Source organism: Rhinatrema bivittatum, chromosome 10 (genome assembly GCF_901001135.1).
Source record: "Rhinatrema bivittatum chromosome 10, aRhiBiv1.1, whole genome shotgun sequence".
NCBI lineage: Eukaryota > Metazoa > Chordata > Amphibia > Gymnophiona > Rhinatrematidae > Rhinatrema > Rhinatrema bivittatum.
The window spans coordinates 122266140-122285642 of record NC_042624.1 but is presented as its reverse complement, the minus strand read 5'-3'; the positions used below and the strand labels follow the sequence as shown (position 1 = coordinate 122285642).

General features: G+C 47.4%; 2 protein-coding genes across 2 annotated transcripts in view; one reads left to right on the top strand and one right to left on the bottom strand.

The window, feature by feature from the left end:
* The window catches only part of BEST4 (bestrophin 4), a 32065-nt gene extending 15148 nt beyond the window's left edge, over positions 1-16917 (top strand). The window contains exons 5-9 of the mRNA XM_029617663.1: positions 4988-5065; positions 8193-8345; positions 10991-11071; positions 15291-15445; positions 16485-16917. Coding sequence (XP_029473523.1) covers positions 4988-5065; positions 8193-8345; positions 10991-11071; positions 15291-15445; positions 16485-16917 — 900 coding nt within the window. The remainder of the gene's footprint in view (positions 1-4987; positions 5066-8192; positions 8346-10990; positions 11072-15290; positions 15446-16484) is intronic.
* LOC115100136 lies at positions 651-2264 on the bottom strand. The gene has a single exon (XM_029618389.1). The coding sequence runs from the start codon at positions 1929-1931 to the stop codon at positions 768-770; it is 1164 nt and encodes a 387-aa protein (XP_029474249.1). The 5' UTR covers positions 1932-2264; the 3' UTR covers positions 651-767.
* Positions 16918-19503: the final 2586 nt, after the last annotated feature.

The following is a 19503-nucleotide window of genomic DNA, read 5'->3' as shown; positions in this document are numbered from 1 at the left end:
TCCCCAGAACGGCTATGGTGCAGTCTCCCGCCATTGCTCCTCCCAGGTACCTACTAGGGTGCGTGCGCGCGCGCAACCCACGTCTTTGTATCACCCTTGGTGCGAACCTTGAGGGCGTTCCCTCATGCTGATGTCTCGCCATCTGGGTATATTACCTTCACTCATTTGCTAGCTCATTGAGTTAGCAAGAACTCGAATTTGTTCTCGTCTATGCTACTCTGCCGCTTCCGCGCTGCCGCTGGAAGCTCTCTCTCTCTGCCCTTCGGGGTAATCACTAACCTGGGTACCTGGTCCTCGGGGGCCCTTTGCTTTATTTCAGGTGCCTTACAGGGAACAGGTACTCACTCCTCGAGGGCCTGCTCTTCCTGCCTCGGTGCCTGTACCTTCTACAACATACCTGGTGGAATCACATAACAACAGCTAACACCTAGTGAGTACTCTAACTCTCAGTCTATCTCATCCACAGTATCTCCTCGTTGGGAGACCTGCTGTGGAACCTCTTGACGTCATCTAGGAGAGAAGAGCTCCCTCTGCCGAGGTCTCTGAGAATACAACCACAGACTGCCTCACTACTACCACCTCTGGTGGCTCTCTTCAAGCTGTCTAAATAAAGAACTTTACTGTGTTTTGTGTGTACAAGTCTAGCCCAGTACTGTGACTCCTCACGGGGCTCCTCCCCGTGGGCATGGTCATCTCCACAGCACCCAAGGATCCACAAAACACACGTTATCATAACACTACTTTGGCCAGAAGGAAAGGAAACAAGACTACCAGTGCTCAGGCCTGGTCTTTTGCTGTTCCAGATGCTGCTGCTGTTCTGTGTTGTTGTTTCTTGGCTTTGCTGATGTCTTTATAGTCCTTGCACATAGATGGGTAGAATTCCATATATGATCTTTATATGTGTAGATCTGAAGTTTTCTCCCTTTACAATTATAGTTGCACTTGTCAGTAGAGACCGGAGCTGGTTTAGTAGTTGGAGCAGTAGTTGGATCAATAACTGGATCAGTAGTTGGATCAATAACTGGATCAGTAGCTGGTTCAGTAGTTGGATTAGTAGCTGGATCATTAGCTGGTTCCGTAGTTGGTTCAGTAGCTGGATCAGTAGTTGGATCAGTAGTTGGACTTAGTAGCTGGATCAGTAGTTGGATCAGTAGTTGGATCAGTAGCTGGGTCAGTAACTGGGTCAGTAGTCGGATCAGTAGCTGGATCAGTAGTCGGATCAATAGCTGGTTCAGTAGTCGGATCAGTAGCTGGTTCAGTAGTTGGATCAGTAGCTGGTCCAGTAGCTGGATCAGTAGATGGATCAGTAGTTGGATCAGTAGCTGGTTCAGTAGTTGGATCAGTAGTTGGATCAGTAGTTGGATCAGTAGCTGGTTCAGTAGCTGGATCAGTAGCTGGATCAGTAGATGGATCAGTAGCTGGATCAGTAGCTGATCAGTAGTTGGTTCAGTAGTTGGATCAGTAGCTGGTTCAGTAGTTGAATCAGTAGTTAGATCAGTAGTTGGATCAGTAGCTGGTTCAGTAGTTGGATCAGTAGCTGGATCAGTAGCTGGTTCAGTAGTTGGTTCAGTAGTTGGATCAATAATTGGTTCAGTAGTTGGATCAGTAGCTGGTTCAGTAGTTGGATAAGTAGTTGGTTCAGTAGCTGGATCAGTACTTGGATCAGTAGCTGGTTCAGTAGTTGGACTTAGTAGCTGGTTCAGTAGTTGGATCAGTAGCTGGGTCAGTAGCTGGATCAGTAGTTGGTTCAGTAGTCGGATCAATAGCTGGTTCAGTAGTTGGATCAGTAGTCGGATCAATAGCTGGATCAGTAGTTGGATCAGTAGCTGGATCAGTAGCTGGATCAGTAGCTGGATCAATAGCTGGTTCAGTAGTTGGATCAGTATCTGGTTCAGTAGTTGGATCAGTAGATGGATCAGTAGTTGGATCATTAGCTGGTTCAGTAGTTGGATCAGTAGCTGGTTCAGTAGTTGGATCAGAATTTAAATCAGTAGCTGGTTCAGTAGTTGGATCAGTAGCTGGATCAGTAGTTGGATCAGTAGCTGGTTCAGTAGCTGGATCAGTAGTTGGATCAGTAGCTGGTTCAGTAGTTGGATCAGTGGTTGGTTCAGTAGTTGGATCTGTAGCTGGTTCAGTAGTTGGATCAATAACTGGTTCAGTAGTTGGATCAGTAGCTGGATCAGCAGTTGGATCAATAACTGGTTCAGTTGTTGGATCAATAACTGGTTCAGTAGTTGGATCAGTAACTGGTATTTGCTTGCAGGAAAGAGGGGATAGAGGACTCTCCATACATAGGTGGGAGAAACATCTCTTGCTTGAGTTGATCATGTGGCTTGTTAGCATGCTGGAAGGGCATGCTCCCTGTTCCATGCTAAATGGTCATGAAGTAACGACTTTGTTGCTGGGCATAATCTATTTTCTTCTCTGGGAAGTAACAGCCTTCATGACGTTGTCCAGAAGACACTGCACTGACTGGGCCTCACTACTAACGCTGTGCCGATGCTTGTGTCCACCCCAGCGCTACACTAACCTTGAAGCCTGCGCATGGAGGTGGCGGGGGATGGGGCAGAAGGATCCTCAGGAGCCCTCCCTTCATCCCAGCCTCGCTGCTCCTGCTAGGAATCGGGACCCGAGCTCTTTTGAATGTGTAGACAGTTTTAGTGCAGTGACGGAAGTGTTGGACTGTACAGTTCATTTATTTTAAGATGTACTGTATCGTAACAAAATAAAGGTATCTGCTTATTTCTATGTTCCTTCTTTCTGGTTTTTTTTATTTATTTAAAGCATTTCCATGCCACAACTCAGAAAGGTGTATAAATGATAAAGGGATGGGAGAGGCCTTGTTTAAGGCAGTTTGTACAACTAGGAGACATCCTCCCCTCTGCCACCCTCCCAAGCTGCAGTCTGGCAGTGCAAGGCTAGGAGAGAACAGAGGCTCGTGATCCCTGGATTTCCACTCTGAGCCGAGAGCCCACAGGGAAGAAAGAGCCAACAAGGAACCATGAGCCTGTGCTGCCTCACAGCCCCTGCAGTGCCAGACCTCAGCCGTGGTAGGAGGGGAGGGGATTAAGCGGTGCCAGACCTCAGCCGTGGCCGGAGGGGATTAAGCAGTGCCAGACCTCAGCCGTGGCCGGAGGTAGGATGGGAGGGGATTAAGCAGTGCCAGACCTCAGCCGTGGCCGGAGGTAGGAGGGGGTTACGCGGTGCCAGACCTCAGCCGTGGCCGGAGGTAGGAGGGGAGGGGATTAAGCGGTGCCAGACCTCAGCCGTGGCCGGAGGTAGGATGGGAGGGGATTAAGCGGTGCCAGACCTCAGCCGTGGCCGGAGGTAGGAGGGGAGGGGATTAAGCGGTGCCAGACCTCAGCCGTGGCCGGAGGTAGGAGGGGAGGGGATTAAGCGGTACCAGACCTCAGCCGTGGCCGGAGGTAGGAGGGGAGGGGATTAAGCGGTGCCAGACCTCAGCCGTGGCCGGAGGTAGGAGGGGAGGGGATTAAGCGGTGCCAGACCTCAGCCGTGGCCGGAGGTAGGAGGGGAGGGGATTAAGCGGTGCCAGACCTCAGCCGTGGCCGGAGGTAGGAGGGGATTAAGCGGTGCCAGACCTCAGCCGTGGCCGGAGGTAGGAGGGGAGGGGATTAAGCGGTGCCAGACCTCAGCCGTGGCCGGAGGTAGGAGGGGATTAAGCGGTGCCAGACCTCAGCCGTGGCCGGAGGTAGGAGGGGAGGGGATTAAGCGGTGCCAGACCTCAGCCGTGGCCGGAGGGGAGGGGATTAAGCAGTGCCAGACCTCAGCCGTGGCCGGAGGGGAGGGGATTAAGCGGTGCCAGACCTCAGCCGTGGCCGGAGGTAGGAGTGGAGGGGATTAAGCGGTGCCAGACCTCAGCCGTGGCCGGAGGTAGGAGTGGAGGGGATTAAGCGGTGCCAGACCTCAGCCGTGGCCGGAGGTAGGAGGGGAGGGGATTAAGCGGTGCCAGACCTCAGCCGTGGCCGGAGGGGATTAAGCGGTGCCAGACCTCAGTCGTGGCCGGAGGTAGGGGATGCTGGAGCAGGAGGTTATAGAGTGCAGAGGCATAATGGTTGATGTAGGGTGGGTGAACTGGAGTCATGGGGGGAGGGCAGATGTGCATGTGGCCCTTTGTTTTACTTCTGGAGTGGGCAGGGTGCGACTTCATTAAACTGGTCTGTCGCCGTGATACCATATCGAAAATGTTTAATGAAGTCTCACCCTGATGAAGAACCTTTGGTTCGAAACATGGACCCGTGTCGGGGCTTGAAGAAGATGGGCGTTCACCGAGAGATTTTCATACAAACTTGGCGTTTCATTGATACAACTGGATGTACATGAGATAAGTGTTGCTTTTACCTTCTTTTGAATAATGAGAATTATTTTAAATACATATAATAAAAAACAAATGAAAGGAAGATCACCACTGGGATACTGATAATAGACTTGGACACTTGTGCTGGATTTCTGCCTTATTTATTTGTTGAGTTTTATATACCGTCATTTGGTAGAGCCATCCTAACGGTTTACAAAAATATACATTTTTCTTAGCAGTTGATGATTATGTCTAATCATCGGTCTTTGTGTACGGTTTAAAACCATCACTTTGATGACGCCTAGCATGATGGTCTAAAATACTTAAAAAGATTATTATTCTTTACTATTATAAGGTTGTGGTGGATTAAGTTCTCATGCTATTTGATACCCGCTCACCTTGATTTTATTTTCGAGGTCATTTTTGGGTGCCGGCGAGACATGGTAGTGAAATTCCAGAATGCATGGGCTTCTTGGTGGAGGAGAAAGCTGGAGCAGTGGAGGCCCGCCTAGCATGCACATTCACTGCGGCTGCCCCGAAAACCTGGCCAGGCCTGGGTTGGGCACCACTGAGCTCCAGAGTACCTGGGCAGTTTTTCTCTCTCCTCTCCTTCTGTTTCTGTCCATTTGCTGATGGGCCTCTGAGGTTTGCATGTGTTTCTCTTGCTGGCAGGAGCTGAACAACTATCGGGCCAAGTGCAGCATGCTGTTTCACTACGACTGGATCAGCATCCCGCTGGTCTACACACAGGTGAGTGCAGCCCCCAGAAACACCTGGATGCATGCACCAGGGACTCTCCATCCCCTCTCCCCAGTGAATCCAGATGGAAGAGAGCTGGAACTCAGCAGGGCTGGAGCCTACACCCCCCTCTTCCCCCAGCCCATGTGAATTTCATGGGACTTTATCCTGGACAGGTTTTTTGGAGCTGGAAAGCAACTGATCCTGATTTAGTGCTGTGGGAGGAGGATTCGTCGGAGCTCACCTTCAGCAGGGTGGACCCCTGGCTTGGCTTTTATGCTGATTACAGAAAGATAGGTGAGGAATACGGAGAAGGACATTTCTCATTCCACCCTGGCAAGAGAGGATGAAATTGCTATGGAACATATTTCCTATGGCCTGATCTCCACTCTCTCTACAGGATGGAAATGAAGAAATTAAATATACCTACAGTTAACATTTCCACATGGGGGGTAACCTGCAGGGAGGGACAGTGCTACCTTTAACAAAAAGATATGGGGTAACGTGCACGGAGCGGCAGTTACTGCCCTTAACAGAAACATGGGGGTAACCTGCAAAGAGCGGCAGTTACTACCCTTAACAGAAACATGGGGGTAACCTGCACAGAGCAGCAGTTACTGCCCTTAACAGAAACATGGGGGCAACTTGCACGGAGTGCCAGTTACTACCCTTAACAGTAACATGGGGATAACCTGCACGGAGCGGCAGTTACTACCCTTAACAGAAGACATGGGGGTAACCTGCATGGTGCAGCAGTTACTACCCTTAACAGTAACATGGGGGTAACCTGCACGGAGCGGCAGTTACTGACCTTAACAGTAACATGGGGGTAACCTGCAGGGAGTGGCAGTTACTACCCTTAACAGAAACATGGGGGTAACCTGCACGGAGCGGCAGTTACTGCCCTTAACAGAAACATGGGGGTAACCTGCACAGAGCAGCAGTTACTGCCCTTAACAGAAACATGGGGGCAACTTGCACGGAGCGCCAGTTACTACCCTTAACAGTAACATGGGGGTAACCTGCAGGGAGCGGCAGTTACTACCCTTAACAGAAACATGGGGGTAACCTGCACGGAGCGGCAGTTACTGCCCTTAACAAAAACATGGAGGTAACCTGCACGGAGCGGCAGTTACTGCCCTTAACAGAAACATGGAGGTAACCTGCACGGAGCGGCAGTTACTGCCCTTAACAGAAACATGGGGGTAACCTGCACAGAGCGGCAGTTACTGCCCTTAACAGAAACATGGGGGTAACCTGCACGGAGCGGCAGTTACTGCCCTTAACAGAAACATGGGGGTAACCTGCACGGAGCGGCAGTTATTACCCTTAACAGAAACATGGGGGTAACCTGCACGGAGCGGCAGTTACTGCCCTTAACAGAAACATGGGGGTAACCTGCAGGGAGCGGCAGTTACTGCCCTTAACAGAAACACGGGGGGGCGGCAGTTACTGCCCTTAACAAAACGACATGGTGTAACCTACACGGAGGGGCAGTTATTGCCCTAAGCAACTTATTGGGTGATCTGTGTCATTTTGTAATGATGGCAGCATGTTTCCATATTCTGGTTTTCTTGGCTAGTTTTAATTTGCAGCGAATCTGTGTGGGTGAAGAGTGACACCTTGAGGTAAGAGTGGGACAGTGCACATTTTCATTCCCATTCGTTATTATTTTGGATTTAGCTCTCGCTGTTTCGTTGGGAGTTCAAGGAGAGTTACATTCAGGTACTATTGGTATTTCCATGCCCCAGACGGGGCTTTACAACCTAAGAGGCCGATGTAATAAGGTGTATAGTAAAACTGCGCTGAAATTAAGTGTTCAGTTTAAAAAAACCCCAATAACTTTTAAACATTGTCAGGCAAATAATCAGTACATAGCAAATTTAGACTTGCAAATCATTGACATAAAAAATGCAGCACAGAGGGCCAGATTTTCAAAGGGATATGCGCGTTCCCCCTGCGTCCACCAAGCCTATCTTGAGTAGGCTCAGCGGCGCGCGCAAGCCCCGGGATAAACGTAAGTCCCGGGGCTTTCCTGGGGGGGGGGGGGGGGGGGGGGGTGTTGCGGTGGCGCGTCATTTGGGGGCGTGGCTGCGGGCATGGTTCCAGCCCGGGGGCATTTCAGGGGTGTGGCTGAGGCCTTCGAAATGGCTTACGGGCCTGGGGATCGCGCGCCGGCGGCCGGCCCGCGCAAGTTACGCCTGCTTTGGGCAGGCGTAACTTGTACAACAAGAGGAGGGGGGTTTAGATAGGGCTGGAGGGTGGGCTACGTAGGGGAAGGGAAGGTGGGGGGAGGCGGAAGGAAAGTTCCCTCCAAGGCCGCTCCGATTTCGGAGCGGCCTCAGAGGGAACGGAGGCAGGCTGCGCGCCGACACCGGATTTTAATGGATACGCGCGGTTACACGCGTATCCATTAAAATCCCGCGTACTCTTGTTTGCGCCTGGTGCGCGAACAAAAGTACATGTGGGCGCAGATTTATAAAATCTACCGCAGAATGCATAACATATATGTGATTGGTGGCATGGGTGTGAGCCCTCGTTGCTGTGGCATAGTTGACGCAGCCTTGTAGGTGAATCTTCGAGGCCTATGCCAGCAGCTGGTGAATACGCCCCGAGGTGGGACAGACTGGAGATTCACCTATACCAGCTGCCTCCTCTACAGGTTGAGTCCTTCGGTTTTGGCGGTCAGGTAAGCAAACGTCCAAGGGCACATCGGAGTTACGGCAGGCGGTAGGCTTGAGGAGTCAAAGGCAGGCCAAGGTCAGGGCAGGCTGCGGACAGATGTGGTCAGGTGCAAGCAAGAGGTCAGGTCCAGGCAAGATCCAGAAGGCAGGCTAAGGGTAGATGACACTGGACGAGAGACAGGACGAGCAGGCTGGATGAGGTGTAAGGAGACGCAGGAGTAGCCTGCACTGCAGGTACCGGAGACTCGTTGCTGAGCAAAGTTCCTTATACACCCAGCTAAATCATCCGCCGGTGCTTACAGCTTTATCCCAGAGAATGGAAACCGGCACACCCCCAAACCATGTGCGGTGTCTGCAACTATGAAATTACCGTCTGGATTTTGATTGAGAAATACTAATAAATGAAACGTAATGTACACAGTAAGAGGCTCTCGCCTATGCTTCTCTTTCACCAGGTAGTCACTATTGCTGTGTATTCCTTCTTTGCCTTCTGTCTGATTGGCCGTCAGTTCCTGGATCCGAAGCAGGGCTACAAGGGCCACGATCTGGACATGTACGTTCCCATCTTCACCCTGCTGCAGTTCTTCTTTTACTCAGGTTGGCTGAAGGTGAGAAGGCCCTTTACTCCTCTGGCCTCTGACATTGCAAGTGAGCTGACAGGGCACAGGCACTGGGGAAACATTCATTGCATGGAGGGAGGGAGGCAGGGCCAGCTTCAGAGAGGAGCAGCAAGTGATCGGTCTACGCAGTGCTGTACACGTCTCTGAGACAGAGCAATGGCCCATCCATCTCAGTCTGGCTCAGAGCCTGCAAAGGAAAGCCCGTTCCTTGCTGCTTACGCCGCCCACGTGAATCTGCTTAATAACTATTGCTGGATCATGCTCCAGAAACTTGCTCAAAACCGGTTTCAAACTCAGCCCTTCTACTAGTCTTCAGCGCATCCTCTGGCAGCTAATTCCACTGCTTAGTTGTTCATTGTGACAGGAAAATTGTTTTGAAATCTGCTACTACTCACTTTCATGGAATATCTTCTCGTGCTAGAACTGGACAATAAGGTAGATAACTGTTTCTTATTAATGTGCTCCACTCCACTCATATCTTCCTTCAAGGCATTTCAAAGTACATTACATTCAGGCATTTCCTTATCCCCAGAGGGTTCACAATCTATGGTGCTCATTCACTAAGCCATGCTAGGCTGGTCTAAGATAAGGTTAACACGAGGTATCTGAAATACCTCCTATTTTTTCAGCCCTGGCACCCTGCGGATTTCAATGAGCTCATTAACATGCACGTTATAAAAAAAGGGGTTATGCAATTAAATAATATGAGTAAAGTTACGGGCAAATAGTCCTGCTTCTGGAGTTATTTGTTCCACCACTAAAGCTTATAATTATTCCCCTAAGAGCTACACAAGAAAATAGTGCACAATTTCCTTCTTAACCTGATCTATCACATCCGAATTCTCAAGAAACGTAGAGTGAACGTAGAGTTTAAGTGCCAAATCAGATTCAGAAGATTTACAGCCTCCCAGTTTAAAATCAGAGAGATTCTGGCAAGAGCATATTCTATGCTATAGATTTCTGCTTGAGTTGCTGAATGCATCTGCATTTAGGATACCAAGAAACAGAGCTAAGCTAGCAAATATTTAATGACGCAAGGAGAGAAATGCATAGAGGTTAGTGCAAAACTCTTTGTTAATTTATTCGAAAGCAGTAGTTTAGCTTTGATTGTGGCCCCCCTTGAAAATGATCCGCATTTTTCCACCTATTGTCTCTGCAGGTAATTTTTCTGCCTCCATCAATGAGTACTCAGCTTTAAATAATCCAAACTAGTCCGATGTTGGATCCCCCGTCCCTGGCTCTTCACAAGGCCGGGGAAATATCTCTTTTTTCCCCAAAGCCCTGGAGCTCATTGAAATGCCTTAGTTTCTTGCCCTCAGTATCTGCAGCTATCAGATGCAAGCCCCCCGCCTCTTTTCCTCTCTCCCTCATGGCCTTTAGTAATGGGTTCCCCACGTAAATAGTGATTTTGCTTGGATCTGAGTATTTGCTCCGGAAAGCTGGTCAGGAAATGTATTTAGTCCAATAAAAGATCTTGTGCTATACTTTCCTTGACCTGTAGCTCCATGCACTGGGTCAGACTAACATAAGAACATAAGAAAATGCCATCCTGGGTCAGACCAAGGGTCCATCAAGCCCAGCATCCTGTTTCCAACAGAGGCCAAACCAGGCCATAAGAACCTGGCAAGTACCCAAAAACTAAGTCTATTCCATGAAACCATTGCTAATGGCAGTGGCTATTCTCTAAGTGAACTTAATAGCAGGTAATGGACTTCTCCTCCAAGAACTTATCCAATCCTTTTTAAACACAGCTATACTAACTGCACTAACCACATCCTCTGGCAACAAATTCCAGAGTTTAATCGTGCGTTGAGTAAAAAAGAACTTTCTCCAATTAGTTTTAAATGTGCCCCATGCTAACTTCATGGAGTGCTCATCCCTTTCCAAAAGAGCTTACAGACTGTACAGCATTATTGCTATTAAGCGGATGCAATTAGGCAGATAGCAACATTGGGGACATAACATCACACAATGTCAATGGCAGAGCTAGGATTAGAACTAAGGCACAGGGAGATAAAGGGAGCAGTTTTCAAACTGCCCATGTACCTTTGCTTTGAACCAGTGTCAACACAGGTCACTTTCCTCCCTGACCTCAACAAACCCTCCTCTAAATGTGGCATAAAATACGCAAGCTGTACCACAACACAGGTACTTGTAAGCACATTGAGGGAGGGAAATTTCAGATGGCCGTTCATCATGGGGAAAATGCTTTTTTACCCATATAAATGGCTTTAAAAATTGCCCTCAGTGACTTCCCCAGGATCACAGGTAGAGTTGGGGCAGAGCCAGGATTAGAATTGAAGCTCAGGGGGTTAAAGTGACATGCTCAGGGTCACACAGAGAGTCGGTGATAGACCTGGGATTAGAATTAAAGATACAGGGAGATAAAGTGACTTGACCAGGGAATAGCTGACAAAGCTGGGATTGGAACTCAGGAGCTCTTGGCTCAGAGTTCTGTCTGCTGCCTATCTATGTGATCTCAGGCGTGTCATGCGTACATTTGCTGCCAGTTCAGGGCATTGTTAGTTGGTCTTATCTTGCTGACGTTTCCATCTATGCTGAGGATTCCGACTGAAATCTCTGCCAGAACCCTTCGTCAAACTTAACATCTTTTCCCTATCTCTTCTTGCCAGGTTGCAGAACAGATCATTAACCCGTTTGGAGAGGACGACGACGATTTTGAAACTAATAAATTGATAGACAGGAACTTGCAGGTATGACTCCTGACCCTGAGCGCCTCTCACAATCTATCTTACTTCCAAAAATAACCAACTTCTACAACACTTTATCTTTCTTATCAGTGGGGCACCACTAACATTCAGAGCACAATACAAGACTAATCTTCATGATAACAATGTGAGTACAGGAAATTAAATATGTGCAAGATCACAATGGTGGGATTGGAACCCAGATCTCCAAGTCAACAGCTCATAGAAACATGACGGCAGATAAAGACCACATCTGCTCCTCAGCTCTATAGTACCTACCTCTCCCCCAAAGATCCCTTGTGCTTTCTTGAATTCAAATACTGTCCTTGTCTCCAACACCTCCACTGGGAGGGAGCTGTGAGGTCCCAGCAGGCCAGAGGCCTCTGTGGGTTTCACGGAGTCGATGGTCTTTCCTCCCAGCATCTTGGCCTGCGTTTCCTGCTGGCAGCCATCTTGTTTCCTATCTGGACAGGCTTCCAGTCAGCAGGCTGCCAGAGCTTGGTTTTCATTCTCCAGCCCCCTTGCTGGAGGCTTCACGTGTTTACTGCTGCATATTCCTCGCTTCCCTGGATCTGCTGATTTGACTCTAGGGTCCTTCGTTTTCAGTTTAAACTGATTTTCACCCATACATTCCCACATTTTTCCAAAAGTGATAATGTTAAAACCGATTTTCACCTTAAATTTAAGCTGATTAAAGAGCAGCTCCAGAGTCGCAGATGCTGTGCCTCAAGGCCTTTAGCAACTGCTGAAAGTCAGTACAGGCCAAAGCACCTGCAGCTTGCCCACCAATGCCACTGATATGGCCTTTCAAGTCCCACCTCCTCCAGGCAGTCAAGGAGCCTGCTGCTCGGTGCTGCCAGTGCAGCATTTCAAGCAGGCCCTGTGCACCTTCCCGACAGGCTCCCTGGCCCCACACAAAAGGCAGAAGCGCAGTGCTGCAGAGTGAGGGAGGCTCAGTACACATTCTGCTGAAGAAGTCTGGAGTCACCACCAGTAAGGAGGAACGCTATAGGGAGGTGGGGAAGAGAGAAATTCTCAGGTGTGGGGAGAAGGACATGTTAAGAAGGGGATGGGGGTAGGGATAGGCATGGTGCTGCTCAATATTATTTTATTCTCCTGGCTGCTAAACTCTGATATTTACCCAGAAATATAATGAGTCACATTTTTCCACCGATTTTCTCCTGTTTTTGTTCTTGTCATAATAAGCCCTGACAAATTACGAGCAAAAATATGGTCTTCCTGAGGTCGATATCCAGAACCAGTTAGCTGGCTAAGTGACACTGTCTGAATATTTGGCTGCGCTCAGCAGCTGACACTTAGCTGGCTATAAACGGTTAGCCGGATAAGTGAGGGGCATAAACTCCAAAAATCATGAAAAATTCCAAGAGAACAACATTGGAGACAACTCAGACAGGTTGTGTACTGGAAGAGGCTTTCTCATCTCTCCTGGACTGCAGGCCATGAGGGGGTGGGACCTGGAGACCCCCGCTCGAAGCACACTGCTGCCAAACAAATCCATCTTCGGATCCATGAGGCTGGAAAAGCTCCTATTTCCTCATCGCTCTAAGCCAAGTCTGCACTGCCAGACTCATCTCTGATGCAACCTGCTTTTATAGAGGCTGGGGGGCTAGGCCATTCCAGCAATCTCACTCCACTGCCTATCCCTAACTCCTAGTCCAAGGGCCATACAGTGGCAATCCCAAGGGGCTACGTAGCCAGGTAAGTGCCAATATTCAGCCCTACGCAGCTTAGTTAGCTGGATAAGTCTAGGATAGATGTTTGGCTGTCCCATGGTTGGAGAAAGATAGCTAACAGATATAGGAAATCGACCACTGAAAAGAATCTTTCTATAAATCTGTTGCTAAGGAACTCTACTTTAGTAAAATCTTTTCTGGGACAGTCTAGTGAAGCGAGTAGTGATAGGTTCAGAGAAACATATAAAGAGGAAGGCAGAAATAATGCATATGTCGCATCCAGGCTGCCCATCCCAGATTGCACAATTTCTGCATCATTTCTTTTTGGTGATGAGAAAATAACTTTATAGGAGAGGTCTATATTCACAGTCTAGATAGAAAAGTGAACTGCCTAACATTGGAGTTGTATAGTGTACCTTACAGTTAGTTGGCTAATTTTATCTGGGTAACTTTAGGATAGCTCTTTGGCCCAACTAGACTTAGCCAACTAATTCTTCCAGCTTACTCTGAATATCGGGGTTAGCCAGCTAACTTGGTCGGTTAACTCAGCTGCTCCATTACACCCCTGGAATGCCCATAACTTATCCGGCTAAATTCTAGCTTCCTAACTTATTAGCCAGCCAGAATGGACCAGGATATGTGTCCAAATATTGGAAATTTTGAGTTAGCCGGCTAAATGCTTTTGAATATGGACTTCCTCATGTCTGGACAAAGGTAGAAAGCAGAGATGGGAAAGTTTGCATTCTCGATTTGTGTTGGATTAAAGATGATGTTGGTTAACATGAGACCTGCACCGTTTGACCCAATTTATTAAATATTTGATGAGGATAGTTTGGATTGGTCATGTAGGATTGTGTATGCCTCATTTTTGGAAGGGCTATTATCCAATGGTCTTACACCTCACCATTAATTGCTTATCTTGAAAATGCTTTGGATCTGTCCAAATAGGAAAGATACAGACCAAAAATGAATCTACCTTTCTTAATTAAGATCATTTCATAATCCTATAGTCTAATGGGAAGTTGGATAGTAGGCAGATGATATTTATTTCTTTAAAAGATATATGCGTTTATTGGATGGGGATTGCTCTGCTTTGTTGGTTTTTATTGATTTGTCAGGTGCTTTTAATCTAGTTGACCGCAAAGGGGAGGAAATATCTGGAGATTGTTTGGTTTTGTATCGGCTATCGGGCCTTTGGAGTGCAAAGGAAACAATCTATTTTAAAGGTTTCTCTGTTCTATTTAGCATTTGATCAATAAAAGTTTAAACATTATCTAGTTGATCACTAATTGCTGATTCAGAGGTGTCAGGACCTTGGGATTAGAGTCAAAAGTCCATCAGTGGATTGTCTCCTTTTTAACTGATTGGTCCTAGGTAATTCGAATTGGGAAGATTTTTTCCTCTCCAAGGATGGTGAGATGTGGAGTTCCTCAAGCCCCCAATCTTTTGCCCCGTATAATATTCGTATATGTCATTTGGACAGGATTTTTCATGAGCTTTACCAGACATATTTATACTGACATCCCATTTTTAGTGTATATTTATTGGGATATGAGGCCATATCTTTTTTAAATTCTTCTCTCACACTTTTAGCAGACTGACTACTGGACAGTATATTTGCCTTAAATAAGGGTAAGACAGAGATCCTTTAAGTGGGAAATGCTACTGCAATGTTTTTTTTTCCACTGTGGAGGATTATGTTATAACAGTATCACCTAACATAAAAAAATAATTCTAGGGCTATATTTGGAGTCTAGCCTTTTTATGGAATCACAGATTGGGGCAGTAGCACAAAGCATTTGTTTCCAAATTAAAATAGTTCACCAACTTTGACCATTTTTGGACCAAAAGGCATTGAAAATAGTGGTTTATGCATGGATGACTTCTTGTGTTGGATTACTGCCACGATTTGTACGTAGGTCTGCGCAAGAACCTTACTCGTGGGCTGCAGCTGTTGCTACGTGGCACTTGGTTAGTCTTGGAAAAGTCAAGAAGAGTCTGAGTGACCCCCATGTTATACTCTTTACACTGCTTATCATGAGTTTAAAATACCCTCCAGATCATGAGGGGCTATGGCCTTAGATACTTGTGGGAGAAAATGTCTTGGTAGACTTCTGGACATAGAATCAGATCTTCTCAGGGTTTTCTATCGTCCAATGTTTTGGACCAGATGTACCTTAGGTGCTGTAATGATCAGAACTTTCCAATAATGGCTTCTCAACGTTGGAACAACCTACCTTGTGCTATAAGATCAAAACTAAACTATATTATATGGCATTTCAGGAAGAAGTTAAAACATGGCTGGTCTCCGAGAGAACTTAATTGAAGCAGTTGTTATTTTCTGTGCTAACTACTGGTGGGTGGCAGCTGTTTTAGACAGTAGCTGTTAGTTTGTGTTGTGTTTTTACATTGATTTTATGTATGTTGATTTCTAAACTACTTTTGTAGATTTTACTAATGATGCAGCACCTAACTGTTGAAATAAATAAGTAATTTATTGCCTTAAATATGTTTCTCCTCTGTGCCCTCAGGTGTCTCTGCTGTCTGTGGACGACCTGTACCAGAACCTTCCTCCCACCACGAAGGACAAATACTGGAACGAATCGACTGCTTTGCCACCTTACACTAGTGCCACAGCTGCTGAGACCCTCAAACCCTCCTTCCTGGGTTCCACCTTCGACATGCGGTGAGGTTGATAGCGCCGTGGCACATTTACCACGTGTAAAACTGGCATTGTAGGGTTTGGACAGGGCTGACACCTCACCCACGTCAACCCGAACAGCTGATCCAATCCTTGGTTTGCCCCATTACATGTACTGTACAACTAGACGGCCTACTAGAATGGCAACCAAAATGAGAAAAGGCCATGGAACAGCTTTCCAATCAGGAAAGGCTAGAGGTTGCGTCTGTTTAGCTCGAAGAAGAGATGGCTGAGGAGATATGATGGAGGTCCACATCATAAAAGGACTTGAATGGGTAAATGGGAATCAGTTATTTACTCTTCCAGATAATAGAAAAAAGTTAGCCAGCAGCACATTTAAAACAAATCAGAGAAAATTATTTTTCACTCAATGCACAATTAAGCTCTGGAATTCATTGCCAGAGAAAGTGGTAAAGGCATTTAGTGTAGCTGTTTAAAAAAAAAGGTTTGGACAAGTTCCTGGAGCTGTCCATAAGCTGCTATTAATCATGCCGACAGGGAATAGCCACTGCTTATTACCTGCATTAGTAGCATGGGATCTATATATTTGGGTACTTGTTTCCTGGTTTGGCCACTGTTGGAAACAGGATGCTGGCTTTGATGGACCCTTGGTCTGCCCCAGTATAACAATTTTTTCTCTTATTAAAAAGTCTGCCCCCTCTGCTACTTCTGACATCCTTACCTCCTGTAAGCCTCCCTTGTCAACATTACGGCAATACCCCATGGCCCGAGAACTACATTCAGTATAAGAGATTGTTCACAGCCATGAGCCCGCAGCTTGCTGTCCAGAAGTAGCACTCAGTGCACTCTCTACTGATAGCAATTGATTTGATGTTCCCAAATGCTGTGCTCAGGTTTGACTGCATGCTATCGGCAGGTATGAGGGTACTGCATAACCACGCAGAACTCTGAGAACCCTGCCCTTACGTGGCAGCAAGAAAAGGCACTGAAGGATAGGTTATAGACGAGGCTTCCATTCCAGAAGGGAAAATCTAATGCAATTTTCTTTTCTTTTCGTCTGCAGAATGAGTGATGACCCAGATCAGAACCAGCAAATCAGCGCTATCCCTAACACCCCCAAAATCCATACTCCACTGCTGAATCGCTTCCTGACTGCGGCTGCCTCTCCTGCCATCAGCCTGAAGAACTTCGGCAAAAGTGAGCGGGTCCATCACCTGCTGCGCTTCCGAGGAGATAACATCCCCTCCCCAAACCCCAACTCCTCCTACAGCGATCAGGACCCCGAGTCAGTTGGACGCATCGAGGAGGAGGACACAGAAGATGAAAAAGAGAGCCAGGCCAGCGAGCCCATGACACCTCAAACCCACCTGAAGATCCCCCACCGGCTGGAGGCCTCGGAGCAGCAGAAAAAACGGGAGAGCTCAAAGGTGTCCCCTTTGGTGATCACAGTGACAGAGGCCTCCAGTGAAAATATAAACACTGAGCATAATGCCTAAAGAGTCACTCCTGGCCAGTACTTCCCACCCCTTCATCTTTGCCCTAAGTTCAGGAACAGTGTTAAGTCCCTCTCTCTGAGTTCCCCAATAACCCAGGATGAATCCCACTCAGGCCCATTCATTTATGGATTTTCATTTTTCCTGGTTCGCTCCCATTTTTCATACATTTCCTTGTTTCACAAGTGGACCAGACACTGGTTATGGTCCCAGCAGATGGTAAAATTAGGGTTGAAGAGACGCACTGTTTACTAGCAACCAGAAAAGGACTTTGATGAACACAAGTTCCGGTGAGCAACTTCATCCCATCAATACTGCTTTTGGACTCAAATCAGCTTCGCTTTTAGAGAAAGTTGTTGTTGAATCAGGCCTGTTGCTTGTACAAAATGATTAGAGTCCAGTTCCTGTGGCCATATTTGTCCTGAAAAAATCTCTTTGCAATACGATGTATGGAACCAGCACCAGAACTCTGAGCTTTCTTAGTGCATCGATGATGCTTGAGTTGGGTTAGTAAAATGTGGTACAGCCTGTAAGAAATCAGTAGGCAGCTGGAATTCAGAGCCATTATGGGCAGAGTGGATGATTTAAAAAAAAAAAAAAAAGATGGTTTTGATTTAAAAAATATTTTTTAAAATTTAAACTGGGATTTTATTTAAAAAAATTCAATAAAATACTAAATGTCTCTCATTAAAAAATAATATAATTAAATGTCATCAACAGTTAAATAAAGCTACCTTTACAATCTCACAAAAATGAATTAATGGCTCTGTCACTCTTGTGCACATTTAGTTCCCTGTACGTACCCAGATCAGTCCAGAAGCCTGGATTTTGCCTCCCTCCAGCAGATGGAGACAGAGAAAGCTTTACTGACACTTAACAGGAGGTGGCTCCTGCAGTCCCTCACCATTTCTGGCTCCAGCAGATAGTGGAGGTGTAAAGGCTACAGTCAGAGATTTCAAAAAAAAGAAAAAGGAGACTGTAAGATTCAGGAGTGCTTGCCTCCCAGGGGTTTGTTAGTTCCTTCATTGCCGGACAGGGCAGAAAACTGAGGGTTGCGGTTCCCTCACCCTGAAAGACGGACTGAGCTTGTGGCCATTCTGCAAGCAAAGAATTTGTTTCATTGCCTATTAAAATGTCTTAAAAAAAAAAAAAAGTTATAGTACAAGAAAGGAAGAAATTAAAGGCCAGGTGTGTGAGTAGGAGTAGCCATGCTTTACCTCGGCTCTTCTGCTTAAGCGGTTGAGCAGCTCAGTTTTTACTCCCCGTTCCTCCGGCAGCTCTTCTTTTGTCACCGTCTGCCGCTGGGTTTCATGCCGTGCGGTTCAGCCTGTGAAGACGCATACGCGAGTCTCACGCACAATAAATGCTCCTGGTGCCTCTGCGTTGGTGACTAAATCAGCTAGGCACCACGAGCCTGGGAAGCTCTCGTCAGCACGGGGGCCTGCGGATGATCCCTTCCTGCTAAGCACGGGAACTGGGGCCATCTTGTCCATGTTCAGGACTGCCGTGCAGGGCGATGGGGATTTCCCTCCTCCATTATCTCCAGTGGTGAGGAGCTCCGGGGGAGGTCCAGACAGTGATGGGCCTCCTTCAGGAAGTGAGGAGGATCCCCAGGAGGACTTGGATACCTCTTCTACATATTTTGTTCTATTATTACACAAAGCTTATAAGGCCAGGAAAGCCGCAGTCCAGTGCAGGGCTGAGCAGGGGCCTTCAGTGAGGCCGGCAAAGAGACCCGGGCCTTCCAGGGTGGCACAGGCCATGAGGGTCCAGCAAGTCCTAGAGGCCCCAACGCTGATGACTGCTGCAGAGAGCTCGTCTGAAGCGGACGATCCATGAGTGCAAGACCCTCTGGGGGGTCGGATCCGGGGATGTTCAAGAATCCAGCTGAATACGGCGATAATCCCAAGGCAGTAGACTGTTCCACAAGGAGCTGGGTCCCCTGACACCCACTGTTCTGGAGGAACTGGGTATAAAGATTCCACGAGAAAAATTGGAATTGGGAGCAGTGGACCCAGTCATGGTTGGCCTCCGGGGCCCAATGAGGTCTTTTCCATTTCTCACGTCAGTCAGCGCAATGATGTTTTAGGAGTGGGATGTCAGCAGGGCCATGGATAAGTTGTATCCTTTGCCAGAGGATATGCTTGAGCTTCTGAAGGTCCCCCAAAGGTGGATGCATCTGTTTCAGCTGTTGCTTAGACGACCATTCCAGTTGCTGGTTCTAAGGCTCTGAAGGACCTTCAAGATAAGAAGTTGGAGGTGCACCTCAAAAAGACTTTTGATTTGTCAGCCCTTGGCATTTGGGCTGCTGGATGTAGCGGTTTTATGTTGAAGGCTGGCTTGTGCTGGGTGCAGTAGTTGCAAGTGGACAGGTCCTTGCCTGTATCTGAGACAAAGCAGGTGGCGCAGCTGGAAGCCGTAGTGGCATATGGTACAGATGCCTTATATGATCTTGTAAGGACTATGACGTCAGTGGTTTCGGCCCGCAGACTCCTCTGGTTGAGGAATTGGCCGGCCGACATTTCATCCAAGTCTCAGTTGGGAGCTTTGCCTTTTAAAGGGAAGTTGCTCTTTGGTAAAGATTTAGAG